Source organism: Podarcis erhardii (genome assembly GCF_964252035.2).
Source record: "Podarcis erhardii genome assembly, chromosome: 2".
NCBI classification, from domain to species: Eukaryota; Metazoa; Chordata; class Lepidosauria; order Squamata; family Lacertidae; genus Podarcis; species Podarcis erhardii.
In genome coordinates, this window is record NC_138498.1 from 75,643,750 (window position 1) to 75,664,179 (window position 20,430).

The 20,430-nt window shown below is 41.4% G+C and overlaps 1 protein-coding gene across 2 annotated transcripts; it reads left to right on the top strand.

Moving 5' to 3' along the window:
* Nucleotides 1–327: 327 nt before the first annotated feature.
* Nucleotides 328–19,334, top strand: WDR82 (WD repeat domain 82). Of its 2 annotated transcripts, none has more exons than XM_081847467.1 (9): nucleotides 328–768; nucleotides 6,382–6,479; nucleotides 11,056–11,122; nucleotides 11,268–11,370; nucleotides 14,099–14,215; nucleotides 14,616–14,771; nucleotides 16,344–16,413; nucleotides 16,642–16,784; nucleotides 17,172–19,334. In XM_081847467.1, the coding sequence occupies exons 1-9, from the start codon at nucleotides 608–610 to the stop codon at nucleotides 17,199–17,201; spliced, it is 945 nt and encodes a 314-aa protein (XP_081703593.1). In that variant the 5' UTR covers nucleotides 328–607; the 3' UTR covers nucleotides 17,202–19,334. The 2 variants fall into 2 exon arrangements, with proteins under 2 accessions (XP_081703593.1, XP_081703594.1); XM_081847468.1 differs by having other exon boundaries at nucleotides 330–768; nucleotides 11,268–11,367.
* The last annotated feature ends 1,096 nt before the right edge of the window (nucleotides 19,335–20,430 follow it).

The window sequence follows — 20,430 nt, forward strand, 5'->3', positions numbered from 1 at the left end:
CCCACAGAGGAGAATGTTCCCGCTCGACCGTTCTATCACGCGATTGGAACTGAGCGATTGGAAAGAGGCCGCGCACGAACGAGCCCGCCTCTTCACATCTAACGCGGCTGGAACGCCGGCTCCCACAATGCACCGCCGCCGCTCCCCCTCCCCCCTCAAGCCGCCTCTCAGAGAGACTTGCTTGTATCCCATGAGCCACTGCTCTCCCCCTTTGCCGCCGGCGCACCTGCGCCTTTAAGGGTCGCCTCCTTCCGCCTTGCTTCCCTCCGCTGCCCCACAATTCCGCGCGGCGCGCTCCCCTCCTCCCCTCTCAGGGCCCCCTGGAGCCGCAAAATGGCGGACACAATGAGTAGCCTCCGCCGCTGCTGCAACTGCCGCCGCCGCCGCCTCCTCCTCCTGCCGCCCGCAGCTTGACTCGAGCCCGCCTGAGGGCGCCGTCGACCAGCTTCTCCGCCCCACCAGCGTCCCCTCCCCGCGGCTTCCTCCTCTCCCTCCGCCGCCAGGCAGGCGCTTCCCGCTTTCCCCGCGCCCTCTTCGGCGCGCAGGCCCCGCCGGCTCCCTCCCTCCCTCCTCCTCCTCCTCCTCCTCCTCTCCCGCCGGCGGCGGCATGAAGCTGACGGACAACGTGCTGCGGAGCTTCCGCGTGGCCAAAGTGTTCCGCGAGAACTCGGACAAGATCAACTGCTTCGACTTCAGCCCCAACGGCGAGACCGTCATCTCCAGCAGCGACGACGACTCCATCGTGCTCTACGACTGCCAGGAGGGCAAGTGAGTGTACTGGGAGGGGCAGAGAGAGAGGCTCTCTCTGAAGCCGGGAGGAGGCCCTTCAGACCTCTCGCACGTGAAGGGGGGGTCAGTGGAGCGGGGGGGGGGGAGCTTGAAGAGAGAAATTTAGAACATTAAAAATAAACCGGTTCTCGGCATCTGAGGATACTTGTAGAGGAGGGTGGCTTGGAGACCAGTGTGGGTGTGTTGTTGGCAGGACCGGCTGAAGGACAAGAAGCGCCTCGGGGTTGGTAGGATGCCCCGACTTCCAAGGAGGGAGGAACCGAGGGCATAGCCGCCCCCCCCCCCCAATTTGTATCCCGCCGCCTCATCACACTGTGAAATCTGTGAGTAGGGCCTGTCTTATCTTCTAATATTCTTGGGAAAGTGCAAGTGCTCTATAAGGATTGGTAGTGTTTCCTGCCTTAGAGAAAAGCAAGTTGTACATCTTAAAGGAATCAGCTAAAGGGCCTTTGGTTTGTCAGCCTAGATTGCTTAGAGCGTGGTGCTGATAACGCCAAGGTTGATCCTGGTATGTGGCAGCTGCTTATTCCTGCATTGCAGCGGGTTGGACTAAATGATCCCTGGGTCCCTTCCAACACTACAGTTCTATGATTGGGTTCCCCTCCCTGCCTATGTTGACACTTGTGCCCCCTAACCTTTGTATTTATCTATGCAAATAAGCAGTGTGCTTGGTCCTAGGGGTTTAGGAGAAAATCTCTATGTTGATGGTGACTTCAACAAGATAGCATTATTGTGGGATCTTTAGCACATGGATGTGTTAGGGATGTAGGTATATTGGGGCTGAGTGGAGAAAGGCGTGATGTATAAAGACAGTACCTCAGCTGGAATATGATTGTTTCAGCAGAGGAACATGAAGTGAGTCTAATTGTCCCGTCAGTAGCACCAGATATAATGCTGTAGAATAGATAGACTGCTAAGTAGCTGCCCTTTCATTTTTATCATTGTGAAAAAATGAAGATGAAATTATACCGGCAATCGGGTCAGACACAACTCCATTTGTGTTGCCCTACTAAATGATTTGGTGATTATAAGTATTCTTGCAAATGCAATTTGCTGCTTCTGTTAGTAGGTTTCAATTAAATAAAATGCATTTATAAAGGTTTATGTTCAGTTTTCTTTCCTTCTCACTCAGTGTCTTGTTAAAGTCGATACAGAAAGCACCTTTCTTTGACCCACTTCCTTGTTTTTATATGTGAGACCAAAACATTGAGACAATGTGAATGATTACCAAATCGTAGTGAATGTGATATTTTCAGCATCACACCTATAACAGAATTTTCTTCAGCTCGCCTACTAAAAGTCTGGTACACTAATAAAGTAGTTCCTACCCCACTTCCAAATCTGTGCTTCTGTGGGGTAGAGGTGTACCTAGGGGTTGGCGACATTTGCCCTTGCTAGGGGCACAAAATTCACCCATCAGGCAGAATCCTCCTGTTATACTTGGAGTGCCAGGTCCTGCCTTGCCAGCTGATGGGATCTCAGGAAAGGTTGTTGCTGCTACAGGTGCAGAAGGGGACGGAAAGGGTCCTCAGAGCAGCTACCAGGCAGAAAACAGTGCAGCTGCCCCAAGGAGACACGTTCCTCCTGTCCAGGCAACCTCACCTGCTGCTCAGATTTGATAAGGGCGGGGGATACAGCTCAAGAGCACAAGGGACCCTAGGTATGCCTCTGCTAGAGGGTAGATTATAAGGGAGGTTTTTTTCTGCCAGAGGTTGGGGACTCTGCCAGAGGTTGTCTTCTGTTGACAGCCAACCAACAGTGGTATCGTGGAGGCGGGACAAAGAGGTTTTCCCCTTTCCTGCTGTATCTAGCTTGCTTCACTTTGTTGGGGGATGGGTTGGGTGTTAGACACATTCATTTTGCATATTTAATTCATGTGGTCCCAGCACATAACTTGTGTGTGCTCCTCATGTGCACACACCAGATGTTGGGAAATGAAGTTGTGCATAGTCTCCACACAGGGAAAGGGATGACATGGGTATGGAAGACCCTAGGCCACATCACATTTGGGTTGTGTGTGAGTGAGAGTTAGGGGGAAGGGTGCCAGTTGTCATTTTTTATTTTCACCTTGCAGCTGTGTTATCACATCTTTGGTACTGCTGATACCATTACAAATGTAAAATGTTGATTTATGTTGCATTTTTAGGCATTTTGGACTGTGACCTTCCAGTTTTTCTATGTATATCTTTGATCAGTAATGTGCAGCTTTGTTAAGATTGTTTTCACATTAGCTGCTAGATACCTTGAAGAATCAAGAAGGGAAACAAAATTTCCAATACTTTTAAAGACACATAATAATAAATTATTAAAATTCAGTGTGATAGGGTTTTTCAAAATAATTGTATTAATAGTATTTCTTACTATGCATAGATATATAATCTGTCATCAGTTCTACTCCATGATTTATACTCTTGTCTTTTGTAGACAGAGTTCCCATATTTGCGGCTCTCCCGTGTGGTGTAGTGGTTAAGAGCGGTAGTCTCATAATCTGGGGAACAGGGTTCGCGTCTCCGCTCCTCCACATGCAGCTGCTGGGTGACCTTGGGCTAGTCACACTTCTTTGAAGTCTCTCAGCCCCACTTCCCTAACAGAGTGTTTGTTGTGGGGGAGGAAGGGAAAGGAGAATGTTAACCGCTTTGAGACTCCTTAAAGGGAGTGAAAGGCGGGATATCAAATCCAAACTCTTCTTCTTCTTCTTCCCCTCTTGAAGAGTCTGCTCTTTTCCATGTATTTTAAAGTACTTAACTCCATTAGCTGACCCTATCCGGGCAAAGTTTAGAATATTGGCGGGGGGGGGGGCAGTTCCAATTCATTCTACTGCTGAATAGGAATCATGGTTTCTGTTTTCATTCTGAGAGCATCAAATAATCTTTCGCAGTCAACCTTGAAGATAGTGAAATCTTTGCCAAGAATGAAGCTATCTTTTCTATTAAAAAAAAGTTTCTTCTATTGAAACCCATATTATTTTTGCATCTGTCTGATTTAGGTTTAAAGCAATTTTTCAAATTTCAAAGGAAAAAATCATTTACTTGTTAAATTGGTTGCCCCTAGCAAGAGTGTCCAGAGCTTATGAAATGAGACATCAATGAAAAGCACACTCACATGTAATCAGACTATGTGTTGTTGTGTAGCTGCAAGCTTTATTTTCTCCTTGTTTAAGGCAGTTCTTAGACCAAATAAATGCCTTTTTAATAATTGACTATCATGAAAGCAGTCCTATGATCTTGCATGCTGGCATTGGTGACACATACAGTTTGTTCCCTCCCTCTCCCCAAGGGGAGTGTGTATCAAGCCAAAAAGAGTTCCTTACCTTCTCACTTCTTTGTGGGCTCAATTTTATGGAACTCCTTTCCGCTGAGCCCCCTTCCCTGTTGAACTACTGAAGACATTTTAATTGAAGTATTTTTATAGTTCCGACCAATTTTATAGTTCCATCAAAAAATTCCTTTTTGTGTATTATATTTCTTGTACACTGCTTAGAGGTGGTTATAGCTAAGCAGTATATAAATTGTTTAAATAAATAATAAACAAAAAGGGGATTTTGCCACCTGTTGTTGAATCACAGTTTACATGCTCTTTTTATATTTGTTCTTCTACTCTGTTGATTCTCACTCTGACCACAGATAGACGAATTGTAATTAAGTGTCCCACATTCACCTAATGCTTTTGTCAGTTTGAAGAGGACATAACATACCAGAGCGCAATGAATTTTTGAGTGCTAGATGTTATAGAAGTGGCACAGTATAGTGGTACCTCGGGTTAAGTACTTAATTCGTTCCGGAGGTCCGTTCTTAACCTGAAACTGTTCTTAACCTGAACCACCACTTTAGCTAATGGGGCCTCCTGCTGCCACCGTGCCGCCAGAGCATGATTTCTGTTCTCATCCCGAAGCAAAGTTCTTAACCCGAGGTACTATTTCTGGGTTAGCAGAGTCTGTAACCTGAAGCGTATGTAACACCCTTTCACTTAGCAAGAACATAATTTTCATTCCCCTACCTATGTTACAGTATCAACAAGTTTGAAAATAAAATGTATTTGTGTTTATTGCTTAAATACTATAATCTACCACTATAGGCCATGGTTTAGTGTTACAGGAGCAAACCACAAACCTGGGCTTATGCATTCCCAACATTCCTTTTGCTGTGAGAAGGATGAACTTGAAAGCTTCTGCTTTCAGTTTTAAACTAACTACAATTATGTCCAAAGTTGGGACTCTGATTAAACTCTCTAGCCATGGTTTATGATTCTTACATGAATCAGTTGAATCAAACCAGAGATCCTGGAGTGCGGACAAGGAAGAATCGTAATTAAAATTAAAAATACAGTCATACTTTGGTTGTCAAACGCCTTGCAACTTGAATGTTTTGGCTCCCAAACTGCGCAAACCCCGAAGTGAGTTCTTTGGAACCCAAACGTCTTCTGTGGCTTCCAACTGAGTGCAGGAAGTTCCTGCAGCCAATCCAAAGCTGCGTCTTGGTTTTCTAACATTTTCGGATGTCGAATGGACTTCTGGAACGGATTCCGTTCAAAAACCAAGGTACGACTGTAGATGCTTCTGACCACCCCTTCCTGGTGTATCCCATGGCTCATTCCTATAATACTAAACTATAGTTTACTGGTACATTCAAAGTAACTTAGCCTATGAGATGCAGTATCTAGACTGGGTTTTGATGCGGAAGGCCCAAGTTCAAAATTGACTCATCCATAATGTTCATAAGCTCCTGGACAATATATAGTTTTTATGATGAGACAGATAACAAATCTCTTCTTGCAGCAAGCTACAATGATTGCTTTTAAATTTCCTGGGTAAAGATTCAGAAATACTGGCATGACTCAGTAGCCAAACATGTTTATGACTTCCTCTGAACCTTCCCCTCCCCCATGTTTTCTCCATGTGTTATAGGAGAGGTCTTCTATATCGTGCTGAGCTCTGGGCTAGGCAAAATAAGTGCTGACTTGTTGTGCTACTTCTGCCTGGCTATGTGTAAAGTAAAGAGCAAAGTCCTTTTGCGTATGTTACAAGATTTGACAGATGTGAGGGAATTTCTTACTGTAGTGGAAGATTAGATCTAGGGCTCGGATTTGGGTTGTGTCTGCACATCATGCTAACCCATGGTTTAACATGATACCAAGGAGCTGAAATAAGGCTTATGCACTGCCACCGCCTCTCCCCTACCTCTGTGTAGCCAGAAGGGAGCTTTTGACTGCATCTGGTTTCACTTTTCTCTGAATCTTTGCTTGTTGTGTCATCTGGGCCAGGATTTATTATAAACTCTGAGTGGTTTAACAAACCAGCTTCAGACACCATGGTTTGAAGTGAGCTTGTTTTGAATCTGACCAGATATTCATTGGAACTGTTTCTAGTCCCACAATCTCTTTATTTAATGGCATACACTAGCATGTAAAAAAAATCATTTGTTAGTCACAGTTCATTTTGTGGTAATCAAAGGTGACAGAAACAGCAGTCTTAAAATGGCAGTTGTCTTCTTTGAGTGAAGGTGTTCAATTGCTTTTTTAAAGGTTTTGATATGGCTAAGCGGAGTTCTTGTATGTTGGAACAAGTATAATCGTTCTTGTATTTCTTCCTGGCAGACCTAAGAGAACACTATACAGTAAAAAGTATGGAGTGGATCTCATCAGATACACGCATGCTGCCAACACTGTGGTGTACAGTTCCAATAAAATAGATGGTAAGTGATCTATTCATTGTCTCTGATATCTGCCTGCTTTTTGGCAGGGATAGATAATAAATACTTGAGCAAAAGATTGGGCTTGACTACATTGAGTGGTTTATTCATTCAAGCTTTTAGAAGGTAAATGAATATTTTCCTGCTCTTAATGTTTAATCTCTAAATTATTATTTTAAAGAGATACCTTAGTCAATTCTTGACTGAACTTTTAATCAGGGTGAAATGAAAGCCTGAACCATTGATTTGATGCAAGCTAAACATGTATGCAGGTGTCTCTTAACTTTGCTACTGGCTTATGCAATTTTAACCATGTCTACTTAGAGGTAAGTCCTATTGAGTTCAGTGTGACTTACGTCCAGGTATGTGAGGTTACAATTGCAGCCTTAGAACTTGCCCTCATCTCTTGTTTTCCCCAACCGTAAATGTGTTATGTTTACTTAGGAATATATATTGGGGTCTGTAAATTCATAAATTCATTCCTAAAAAACATTACAGTTCATTTGACATGACTCTATGTGGTTAACGATGTTGATTATCTTTATCAGACTGGGTTCTGTTGGTCACATCAGATGTACATTTTTTAGTATTTGAGCTTGTCTTGAGCAGAAACGTGAACCTGAAAGAGATTTATGAATATGGGCTTTGATTTTTTTCCCTACTCATTCTATCCTTCCCACACTTTTTCATGCTTCTTTTTCAGTTGCATCCATTTCCCCAAACTACTCTCCTCACTTCTGTTGTTGTGCTTGCTCTGCAGATTCTGCAGTTCCCACCTTCAGTTTATTTATTGAATTTATATCCCAATCCTACCAGTGCAACCCTTTCCTCAACTGTTGACATGTTTGCTCCTCTCTCACAACAGCTCTCTCATCTCGAAACCTGGCTTGTTCCATCCATTCAATATCTCTGTTCATGCTCTAATACAGATGAGCAGTTTCTGCTTCTCATCTACCATTTATCTAGTGGGTAATCATTAATTTCTGACTTTTAACTTGATAATGTTCTCTCCTTAAGTTGACATTTAAGCATTTGAACAAACCATGCTTGATTAAAACACTGAACAAGTTTTCTAGCTTGCTTTTCATCCTCTGGAAGTGGTGAAAAATTTATTTCCCCACCCCCCTGTTGGCCAGCTTCATTCCCTCGCCCACATACCCCTGTGGGCCATCCTCCAATTATTGGCAGTTACAGTGAGCACCTTTAAAGTCCATTTGTGAGTATGATTTGATTTAACACTCCACCTGCAAATGGACAAAGCTGGGCTCAGTGGGGAACCCCTTAGTGCAGGCTTCCTCAACCTCATCCGTCCAGATGTTTTGCGACTACAATTCCCAGCATCTCTGATCACTGGTCCTGCTAGCTAGGGATCATGGGAGTTGTAGGCCAAAAACATCTGGAGTGCCGAGGTTGAAGCCTGCCTTAGTGCAACCAATTCTAGTAAAGCTTGATGGTGGTGCTGATTTAAGCTCCCAGTTGTTATTTTGTAGCTGCATCCTTACCTGTCCCACACCTGTCTTCATATATATGCCATCAGGTGTGGGGTGGGCGGGCATGTTTGAGGAAAGCAGCCTTGCTTGCCATATTGGGTCCTGTGCCCGCAGGGTGGAGGTTTTTCGCCCTTTGTAGGGCAAGCTTCTAAAATTATCCTTTTTAAGCTGTAAGTACAAGGAAATTATTTTATACTCATATCTATTTTGGCTCAATGTAGTAACATCTTGAGTAAAATAATAAAACTTTTGTCAAATTCAGCAGTTATAACCTGAGAGTAAGATGTTAAGATATTTGGTGTCCTTTAAAGAATAGTCAAGTTTATTATCAAGGCATTAATATTCTAAAAATCATCTGAGAAGAATTGTAGGCATTCATAGAGGGTAATAAAAGTATTTTGAATAATATCTTGAGGTTTTTTACTCTAAAGCTTAAAATTCAGAATATTTTCAGAACTGGCCAGTCTTTCTGGCCTCTGCATAGAGGTGATACCACAGCAGTAATTAACCACATCCTTCTCTTGCTGGGTGTACAAAATTATGATATGGCTCCTTAACTTTTCTTTTTAAAAAACAAAATGTGTGTACATTCCTTGATTATGAAACAGTCCTCAGCCATGGTTGGCAGTGTTAAAGTATGCAGTGACATGGGTTTTCCAGAAGCAGCACGGTGCACTGGTTAGAGTGTTGGACTAGGGCCTGAGAAACCAAAGTACAAACCCCACTCTGTCTTAAAGCTCAGTGGGTGCCCTTAGACTAGTTACTGCCTCTCACTTTAACTTACCTCACAAGTCGATGGGATGATAAAATGGAATTCAGGGGAGAACTATATGTACCTTAAGATCCTTGGAAGAAAGATGGGATATAAACAAATAAATTAAAAATAAATAATTTCCAAACCCTAAATCAATTGAGTCTGATTTTACATAATTGATTGTTTTAGTAAAAATAAGAAGTGGGGATTAGGTGAATCATGTTTGGGCTAGTTGAGGCTCATCTGCATAGCACTACCAGGGTTGCATGCGAACTTAGCCATTGAAGCTGTAATGCTGTATTCAAGCCAAAGCTTTACTTGAAAATACTTTTCGAGATATAACAGCTTGGCAACATACACTTCCTTACATAGGGCTATGTCCAATGCTAGTCCTTTTCAGAGTAGACCTGTTGAACTTAATGGACGTTACTAACAGGGGAGGAATTCATTGTCGTATGAAGGATGTTGTTCTGTCAGCACTAGTGTTTTCTGCTTGTCTTATGGAATGATCTCCCCTCTTCTCCCATGACATGCTGTTCTTAGTGTTCTCCCGCCGCTCCAGAGCAGCTTTGGGTGGGGTCCCATTGCTTTAGTGGGAGTCATTGTTCTGACTTCTGCTAGTAGTATGGAATAGTTGACACTGACCCTAGGTTTAATAATTTCAATTGGTCTACTTTGAGTATTACTAGGCTTGGCTACAACTCAGGGTTTGAAATTTAAAGGAAAACAAACACACAAAAATATGTTTATATTTATTACATATTCATGCACACTTCTGAAGGATAGTGATCTACAAAATGTTAATCACAACTTTGAAACTGCAGAATTTGACTGTTTTATGTGTAACTAATCAATTTTATGAAATAATGGATTTTTACAAGTGGGGGGAAAACAATAGAAAATTTTTCTACCTTGCATCACTGACATGTGCTTCAAAAGGTATCTATCTTGAATGTCTGAAGCATTTCAAGAACTCATACAGTATGGACATGTTCTTGGAAGAGGCAGGCAAGTCAAAGTCCTTTCCTGCAGGAGGCTTGCCACAATTTGTGTATTTGAATTAATATTTAGGTGTTTCTGAATTTCTGCTTGAACCAGCTCTGCTGATGTACTCCTCTATGAAGAATGTCTCAGTTTTCAAGCCTAATTCTACCTGCCTGATTCCAGGCTGAGGTAGTAGTTTGTACAGTTTGAGGGTCTATGATACCACCCGGTACAGGAGATAACTGTACAAGCCACTGCCTTGCCTGGGACAGAGCTTTATCTGCTAAAACAAAGCGCTTCCTCCCTGCATTCGTTTGGTGCCAGGTAACTGTTGCTACTTAAAGACCATCAGTCTCTCTCAAATGTGTGTGTGTTTAAACAATAGATTCAGGAATTTAAAAAACCTGTGCATTGCAGTGTGCATGGTAGAGAGCTGGCTCTTCAGACTAGCATGTCTGTCCTGGGCATTCATTTTGGCTCGCAAAATTGTTCTTCAAAATGTGTCTACGTCCCTCTGCATGTTCTTATCAGTTCCACTGGAAAATACTTAAGCACATTATTTTTCATGCAATTAAAGGGCTGCAAAATGTGTGAGTTCTGCATCCTTACTTTCCACTTGGGAGTTGAAATTCTCATCTTATTTGCTCTCCCACTGTAGTTTGTCTTTTGAAGAAGCTGACTTTTTTACATCAATATTTATAAATATAACTTTGAGTAAAGACTGAGAAATAATTTTACAAGATTAGTTTTATCTGCTGTATAACTTACTTAACTGTAACTGGAGTACAAACCAAAAAAGTATGTTGAAAATACTGATTGAGAAATACTGCAAATATAATGCAAGTGATCAATCTTAATGTTTTATTCCTGTTTATATACATGTTTAAGTATTGCTATTTAGTTGTCTTTTACTTGTTTACTTCTGTTCGTTTCTTTTTATCCAGAAGTAGTTTTCAGAGTTCAGTATCCCAGAATTCTCATTTTAACTGCAGTTGTTGAGCTGAGGTGGTTGGCACTTGGATAAGGTTTACATGACTGCTAAATTCTTAACACAGCTAAAAGTTAAACAAACTGCAGGTAGAGAAATGGTTATATTTTTTTAGACAGAAAGTACAGTATATTATTCCTACTGGCTCAAACCTAAAATATTTTCATGCTGGGACATGCAAGTACTGTACTATTTTGCTCAGGCTCTGCCAGAAGACTGTACTTCATGGCTTCAGTTTTAACCCACACAATAACTGTGTTTCAAGAAAAATAACTGTCTCTATTGAAATAAACAAACTGTTATTACTGGCCAGGTGATGCAGGGTTGCTGTATAATATTGTTTGCCTTGTTGATTTCTTGTAGATACAATCAGATACCTCTCTCTGCACGACAATAAATACATCAGATACTTCCCAGGACATAGCAAAAGGTAAGATGAGTAGTGCACTCGTAATTTTGCTGGTAAAGAAGCAGGAATAACGGTGCATTTTGTTGAATTTTTATCTTGTTTAAATTGGCAAGAATGAAAGATGAAAAAAATAGTTTTGTGTCATTTATTTTTATCTCACCTTCAGAGTTGTTGCTCTGTCCATGTCTCCAGTGGATGATACCTTTATTTCTGGGTCGCTTGATAAGACCATCAGACTTTGGGATCTTCGATCTCCAAATTGCCAGGTATTGAGTATTGGTTAATGGGTAGTCGGCATAAGGTGCACTGGAAGGCTGCTTCAGAATGTAGAATAGACTGTAGAGCATAGTATTCAATTCCACTAAAAGATGGTGTGTTACCAAAGGAATTACAAGCCTATAAATCTGTTCTGTGCATCAGTTTGAGCCTTTTCTCTAATACAGTACTAATTGCCAGAATTTGTGGTGGTTCAGCATTGGAATCACAACTGGGGAGGGAAATGTTCACCTCCCCATGTGTTGTGGTCCTAAAGAACATTCTCCCTCCATGCACACACTTCTTAGTAATATTTTTAAACCTTATGCATGGTTGTTACCCACACAATTATAGCAAATATTCAGCCTTTGGGTATGTATCCAGTTTCTTCCTCAAAAGCTGCAACTCTGGGATGAAGAGAATTATTCTATTGATGAAGAGCAAGGTAGTTGTAGGAAGCACTGGAATCTGATTGGATATCTCTGTTACATTATTTGATTTCTAAATATATCAAGGACACAAATAAACATTAATTTGTAACTTTGATATCTTAGCCTTTGATTTAGTAAATAAGGACCAGCTGTGGCACACAAGTAGGCCAGTACTAATATTGACAAAATGTTACTGTGACTTGTACAGACTCTGCATTAGAACACTCCCCTGCAATTAAGAGTGTGCATTAATGATGTTTTAATATAAGCAGTTTCGATAAAAACGGGTAAAGGAGAACTATAGTTCGGTCCCACTTTTCATTTTTTGCATAAACAACATTGTTGCAGAAATGTCTGCTTTGGTGGAATGAAAGATTTCAGCTCTGCTTTATGCCAATAACCTAGCATTGTTATCATGAAATAAGATACAGTGCTTCCTCAGGTTAAGTACTTAATTCGTTCCGGAGGTCCGTACTTAACCTGAAACTGTTCTTAACCTGAAGCACCACTTTAGCTAATGGGGCCTCCTGCAGCCGCCGCACCACCAGAGCCCGATTTCTGTTCTTATCCTGAAGCAAAATTCTTAACCTGAAGCACTATTTCTGGCTTAGTGGAGTGTGTAACCTGAAGCGTATGTAACCCGAGGTACCACTGTAGGCTTAACTAACATTGTCTAGATTTGAATCACTGTAGGAAGTAATCAAGCACTCCTAGGTTATGTTTGCTTAAATATTCCAAAAACGTAAATGGCTGCTTGATGGCCAAATGTGTAAACACAAACAGGCATTTAGATACCTGCGACCTTTTTCTTGGTGAAATTTCAGATAGCTGCTGTCAAAACATCTGTTCAGATTCAAAAGCAGATAGTTCCTATTTTGAGTATTTTCTCTGCCAAGGCTTAGCTCAGTTATTATTTGAGGCTGAGCTTTGGGGAGGAGTAAAATCAGAACTATAATTAAATAAATTTTAAATAAAGATCTTGGGACTCCCTATATGAACACCATCAATTCCTCTTAGATCCAACTTTAGCTTATCATTTGTAGCTGGACCTAACGGTCAGGGGTCCCTTTACTTTTACTTTTACCTTTACCTTTAAACAAAATGAATATGTCTTAACTAAATTGTATTCATTGGAACACCTAAGGGTCAGTGTCAGATGGCAAGGGTGGCTGCTCACGAGTAAGCAGGCAGGACTCCGACCAGTCTTTTACAGGTTTTATTTCGGTGCAAATTATTTACAGTTCAGAAACCCAAAGTTCATGCCTGCCTCAATCGCTAGCAGAGTCCAGGAGTGCTGTTTCCTAGACCTCCTCCAGCATAAAAGCCTCGTTACGCCCAGCCTTTTCCGTCCCTCTTTGCGCTTTAGACTTCTGCACAGGGTGGGCAACAGAGGGGGGTGTGCTTCCCTCCTGGCCGGCTTTGCCAGAAGTGGTGCTGAGGCTCCCACCGGCATCCTCTGGTCCTTTCACCTCTTCCCCACTGGAGGTGGGGTTTTCCTCATCACTGGAAGAAGAACTGCTTCGCAAGATTTTTGGAGGCTCCCTGTAACACAACTGCCCCTCTGTTTCCCACCCCTGTTCTGATGGCAGTTCCCTGACAGTCAGATACAGAGTTGTCAAAAAAACCAAGTAAACTGTTATTTAGCAATTGTTTATGAGGTCCAGAAAAATGGTGTAATTTATAATATGTTTCTCATAAGATTATGCCAAGGCACATTACCTATAAATACTAACTTTCCTTGGTTCTTCACGGAGCTTAGACTCAAGTAATGCCACCCATATATATTGAATGGAGTTTTACAGGTATCTGTGGCACCAATGAAAATGTGGGTTTGGCTGTAATCATATAGACATAATTCACAGCTAAGTTTTTTCAATTATATGTTGAACCATGGAAATTTTATATAATATCTTAACAGTGTTGTGATAGAGCAATACTAGATATTGTGATATTAGTTTTATATTTATATGCTGGCATTGCTTGCCACAGTAGTTAGGAAACACAGTAGTCAGGGGGTTGGACTCGATGGCCCTTGTGGTCTCTTCCAACTCTATGATTCTATGAAATTACATGCATACCTGTTAGTGATTCATCTTTGTTAATGATTCACATTTAATCATTCCAACTCAGTATTCTGGTTTAGAAATATAGTGGGCATGAATTCTATTATTATTATTATTATTATTATTATTATTATTATTATTATTAAATAATGTATAATGTATATTGTTGACTGTGAGAGAGCGTGCATGCGTTCTTCCTTGTATTGTGATTTATGTGGAGTAATTTATTTTAATTTCCCAAATTATAGGGCTTGATGCATCCTCAAGGGAAGCCTGTGTGTTCATTTGATCCAGAGGGGCTGATTTTTGCAGCTGGGGTCAATTCCGAAATGGTGAAGCTTTATGATCTTCGCTCATTTGATAAGGTATGTAATGTTCAGGTACATTTGAGATTGTAAACATTCCCAAGAGATCTCTATAAACATGTCTGTAACGGGCAGAATTCCTGTGATTCAGATATAATGCATTTAACTCTAGAAAACAAAAGTCATACTCTAGATCTATTAAAGTAAAACGTAATTTTTGTTAAGTGGTCCTGAGATTTCATTCATGTTGGAAGAATGCCCTATCTGATCAGGGTCTATCTAGACCAGCATTCTTTGCCAGCATCCCAGTGACCAAGAGATGTTCACTGGCTCCCTTCAGTCTTCTCACAACAAAAATAATTCTGTATGACTGTGTTTGTGCAGGTTCATGTTAACTTTCATAAATAGAATGATTGAGATGGTTCCGCTATATGCCCTCATTTGGTTTTCTTTCTTGAAGGGTCCATTTGCTACCTTTAAGATGCAGTATGACCGAACCTGTGAGTGGACTGGTTTGAAGTTCAGCAGTGATGGTAAACTTGTTCTTATATCAACCAATGGAGGGTTCATCCGACTCATAGATGCCTTTAAAGGAGCTGTTCTTCATACATTTGCGGTGAGGCTGCTTTCCTTACTTTCTGGGGTGCTCTCTGTCTTAAACTTCCTTAGTTATAGGTGAGATGTACCATATTTTTCACTCCATAAGACACACTTTTTTTCTCCTAAAAAGTAAGGGGAAATGTGTGTGCGTCTTATGGAGTGAATGCAGGCTGTGCAGCTATCTCTGAAGCCAGCACAGCAAGAGGGAGAGCTGCGCAGCGCCTCTTGTTGTGCTGCCTTTCCAGCAAAGCGGGAGGAGGGACAGAAGGGAGCCGTTCCGGAGCCCCTTCCGTCCCTAATCCTGCTTCGCTGGGAAGGCAGCACAACAAGAGGCGCTGCGCAGCTCTCCCTCTTGCTGTGCTGGCTTCAGAGATAGCTGCGCAGCTTGCTCTGGTTTTCAGGGAGGTGGGAGAAGGGACAGAGGGAAGTCCATCAGTCCCTTTTTCCACCTCCCGAAAAAGCCAGCAAGAGCCACTCTTATCTTTAAAGAGCCGCGCCGAGCGAGCGTGTCTGCGGCTCTTGCTGGCTTTTCTTGTTTTTCTTCTCTAAAAACTAGGTGCGTCTTATGGTCGGGTATGTCTTATAGAGCAAAAAAATATGGTATTGCACAGATCCACTAGTATTGTTTTGAAGATTTCTCAGCTGTTCATCTTTCAACAATCATTCTGTCTAAATGTTTATGCTACAGACATTTTTAGGAGGCACTATCAGGCGCTTCTTCCATAAACCTATTACTGTTTGGTGGAAATCAGGGTTCAATATTGCAGCCTAGCAGACAAGGCTTAAACCAATAAGAGTGACAAGTGAGTCAATAGTGCAACTGAAACAGTAATTTATTAATCAGACTACCCAATGCAAGTGTAATAGATAAAGAAAGCAGATAAAGCATGAATTCTTTACATAACAGTACTTGGTATTGCATTGCAACGTCCTCCTACAGTCCTCTTGTTTATCTACTTAAGACGTGATTATTCTAAGTTCCATAGTAGTTCATAATTAACAGTGGCCATCAATATCAATGGATCTCATGGTCCTTTCTCTATCCTTTGAGAGACAAAGTAAGCCTACCCTACTCCTGTCCTTTATAGGTTTTTATATTGATCATAGGTGGGACCAATTTTTTCCACCCACTTTGTTTACCCAGTTTTCTCCTGTAATGTCATCTTAGCTTCTCTCATTTAGTGGCTTCATCATTCACCAAGTCACCAGACAAGACCTTCCTCATTCTCTTATCAGCCCAAGGTGTTGCACATGCTGCTTCTGTATGACACAGGTTATGCTGAGCCAAACTCTTTTACTGCAGTAGTTCATCAAGGGCCCAGTAGTTCTCTAGGTCTGGCAGGATTAGATTGTCAGCACATCAGTTTCTTTTATTAATATCCCTTTAATTTCAAGTATACTTCAAATATTTACAGTTTCTGCCTAATTGCCATTTACTTCCCAAAATCTTCGATCACTCTTTCTAACCCAGGTAACTAAAGGATTTTATGTGTATCATCTTCTGGACTCTAGTGGATTCTTGCTGCTTAGCATGAGGCATTGACTTGCTTTTCTTGCCTCCAAACTCACTTTTCCTCTTTCTTTGCAGGGATTTAACAACACAAAAGCTGTTACACTGGAAGCTTCATTCACCCCAGACTCTCAGTTTATAATGATTGGTAAGAGAGCCACACTCCTTTATGTAACTGGGGAACACCAAGTTTGAAAAGTAATTTCAGTGTCACTTCCAATGCAGCCTATGGCCTGAAAAGATTTCTGCCCTTCTGGGGTGTATCTGGCTGTTTTGTATATATTGGCTGTGCCATCAGTTGAAAATCAGTTGGGTTGCTTAATTAATTGGTCTCCTGTTGGTGCTTCATACTAATATTGCATAATCCAATTTACAGGATCAGAGGATGGGAAGATCCACGTCTGGAATGGAGAGACTGGAATGAAAGTAGCAGTGCTAGATGGGAAGCACACAGGCCCTATTACCTGTTTACAGTTCAACCCAAGATTTATGACCTTTGCCAGTGCATGCTCCAATATGGTAAGGAGACAATATGTTTCTACAGAACCCCAGCCAAATTGAATATGTGCATGCTTCGGACAAATGGGCACTCCTTATGGGTGTTTGAAAGTGAGTACAGCTTTTTGTAGGGATGAGAACCTTGTCAAAGCAGAGTTGATTGCAGAGAAATCTACTTGCATTCAAGCCCCCTGCAGGGGAAGGTCGGGGACCCTGTGTGTGCATACGATGCTGTGAGGCTTGTGTGTGCACTCGTCCCCTTAACATACTTACAGAACAGTGCACCTCAAAATGCACATGGACTATGTAAGCAGGAAGTATAAACTCTCAATTTATATTGAACAGTTCTTTGTAATTAGAAAATTGGCAGACATACTAGAATCACACTGATTTTGTTTCTTCTTTCAGGCCTTTTGGTTACCCACTATAGATGACTAATTCCGGATTCATCTTTTCCATTGGACAGTTTTCAAATTGTACTGACAGCAACGTATTTGTGAAGACTGTAATAGAAGTACTGGGATTACATCGCAGACTTGAATGCTCCCATGCAGCACATCCTATTTATATTTTGGTATGCCAGGCTCTTTGCTGCATCCCTTCAAAAGGATTTTTTCATTTGGCTGTGCACCTACCAGTTCAGGAACTTGAGATCCTAGCAAGTATCGTCCCGAATTGTAGCAGAGCTTTGGTTTAATATTGGCACAGCAAATACATGTTGATACATCAGTCCCTTTTGTTTTTAAGTGAGGGTTATCAATTGTAAGCTCCTAGGGTTCTGGGCTTGTTTAAAAACAAACTTTCCAGAATGTTTTCTCTGTTCTGAAATATCAACAGTAAATACACTCTGCACTCCTTAAGTGCTTCTCTGTGCCACATAAATCTTTGTGCCATATATACAGCAACTACACCATTCTTGGAGAAAGCTTCTTATGCTACTAATACTCCCATGAGACTTTATAGACATTTTGGATTCCTTGACATGGCAGTGTCGAGGACATGCAGGGACTTGGCGTGGATGATCCTAAGCAATAAAGAAGTTTTCAGCTGTAAAATGCATTTAAAAACAGACTGGATGGAAATGCATTCTCTGTACCCCTTCTTTCAGTGTAATTGCAACTGATTATGTAAATATGGGGAGGGGGTGGATGGAGCATATTTTTTTACTTTTAGATATTAAAAAGTAGCATTTGGACCAATACAGTATTGTGGAATTAGTCTTGGTTCTTCACCTGCCTTTCACACATCGGTCTTCCTGTTCTCCATACTTCCATTCCATTCCTCCAAGGCTAGGCACAGCTTGTACTGCCCCCTTCCCTAAATATTTCCACCCATTGTGAATGGGGTCATTCTGTTAGTGCAAATTTAGTTAACTCTGTCAAACTAACTTGATGGGACTGCAGAATTTCCAGTTTGTTTCCAGCTTGTTTGCTTTCTTGGCCTGTGAGTCCTTTTGCTGAAGAACAAAGGGACATGTAAGTAAGCATGTCATGTGGCAACAGGAAATGAAATCAAGGTCAGCTGTTCTATTATAGTGATGTGCATCTGGGCCTACTGCTTTGTAGTCTTCCCTACTAAGTACTTAAAACTAGTGCCTGCACATTTCAATAATTATCATCCAAGTAAGCACAATTTCAGTGCTTCATGCTCTAGTGATTTTGAACTCCCATGAAACCCTCACTCTTAAAGCCACTAGCATTTTGATACGGAACCATGTTTCCTTTGGCTATGTCCTGGCTTTGCTAAGTGTTGTTCACACCTTTGGAGAACTTTTCCTCTGCATTTAGAACACGCTCTGGTGGTACATGTTACAGTACTGCATCCCAGGCATTCTCTACATCCTCCACAAAGAGCTGCTGCGCAGGAGCCGTGCTGAGGAATGTAACATTTTAAGTTTGAGCTGCTGGGGTAGATAACTCCAATTGCCTTATTATTAACTAAATTGCATGGGTTTTTGTTGTGTTTGTTTCCAGCGGTTGCTCACTCTGCAGAGATAATGGCTGGATCTCTCCTGAGCCTGCCAAAGTTCAAGGATGCAGGTAGCCGCAGCTCAGGGATTTGCCTCAACTGCATCAGCACACAACCTCCTGGCTTCTTTGTTTTAATTCACAGTATGGCAGCACTAGCAGGACTGTCAGATGCAGTGTTGAGATCCAGGGGCAGCGCTATTACATCAATTATGTTCTTGGCAGTAATTCATTTGCATGGTGCTGCACTGAGCTGCATGTTCTTTTCTACGAGCAGTTCAGTTAATTTTTTTAATCATAAAATCTTGCCCACTCTGCTACAAAAAGAGAAGTCAATGAGTGTTTTACTTTTTACCTTGAGTAAGCTGCTACTCTACTGAAGCTGGTTCTCAGTAGGCAGCGGAGTGTATGTGTACTGCATTTACTTTTGCCGGGAGCTAGTTTTGATCAAACCATTTTTTAAAGAAAAGCACTGTTTGCAAATGAACTCATATTTGTTAACTGTATTATGTATCCTAAGTTACATGTTGCATTTTGTAAACCTGTATTTGCAGACTTTACAGATACGTTAAAGTCAAGAATAAATTGCAGTATTAAGACACAAGGAGCACTGCTGTCCTCCATTAACTTTGCCACGTAGTGTTCCCACCATGTATGTAATGGATGTTTCCTGGCTACAGTATTTCTTCACTCTTGAACATACTGTATCCTTCCAGCAAAGTGTGCAAGTCATCAATTTTTCCAGAGTTACCGAAGCTAAAATAGATGCATCTTCTGAAGCAGTTGCTAGATGTTAAGATTTTATGAAGATCTACTGCACTGCCAGGAGGTAAGATTCTAAGGCCTGTTCAGTTATGAAAGTGACCCTCAAACCTCTTACCTTTTTATTTTTACATAGGTTTATTGGCCCTAAATGTTTTACACCAAGGAAGGGGAACCTTATCCCTGGGTGGCCAAATGTGGCCTTCTAGTTCACACAACTTCACTAGAGTCCAGCCTCCACCATTTCCCCAAGTGATTTTATCTGTCTGCAATGTGTTCTTGATCTGTCTTACTTGCCTAGATGGAAGACTGAGGGTTGTGCAGCTAATAAAAACCAGACTGCAACGTAGAATAATATATAAAGGGAAGAGTCACAACTGCTGCTCTGACCTATTTAAAACCCCCATAAAGTTGCCCATGAGTGAATGTGGCCCGTGGACTGAAAAAGTTTTCCCCACCTGTGTGCAGATAGTCTATTAGAGAAATGGGAGCACTGTTGGTCAAACAATTCTAGGCAAAAACTTGGGTAATTTGTTTCTGCTTCTATTCTATAAAAATACATGTAGTTTGGTTTTAGACTTTTATAGCATGTAGGTGTATGGTAGACTATGTGTTTAGCTTTAATATGTATGCCTGTTTGCTTACTCTTCCATCTGGACTCATTTTTTAAAAATATCTGTTAAGTGGATCCATATGCAAGCTACTGTCTTGGTGCTTACAACTTACTATTGCCCGTTTAACTCTCAGCTTCATAGCTCTATAGAGTATTGCCCATTTCAAAAGAGATAAATGAGGATGCATTAGGAATTATAGTTTTAATCAAAGAATGAACTTCACTGGGTATGTGAGCTAAGGCTGCAGTCTCATGCAGAAACAAATCCCATTAAAACCTGACTGGCTTGTCTAACAAGGAACAGAATGTGTGTAAAGTTGTCATG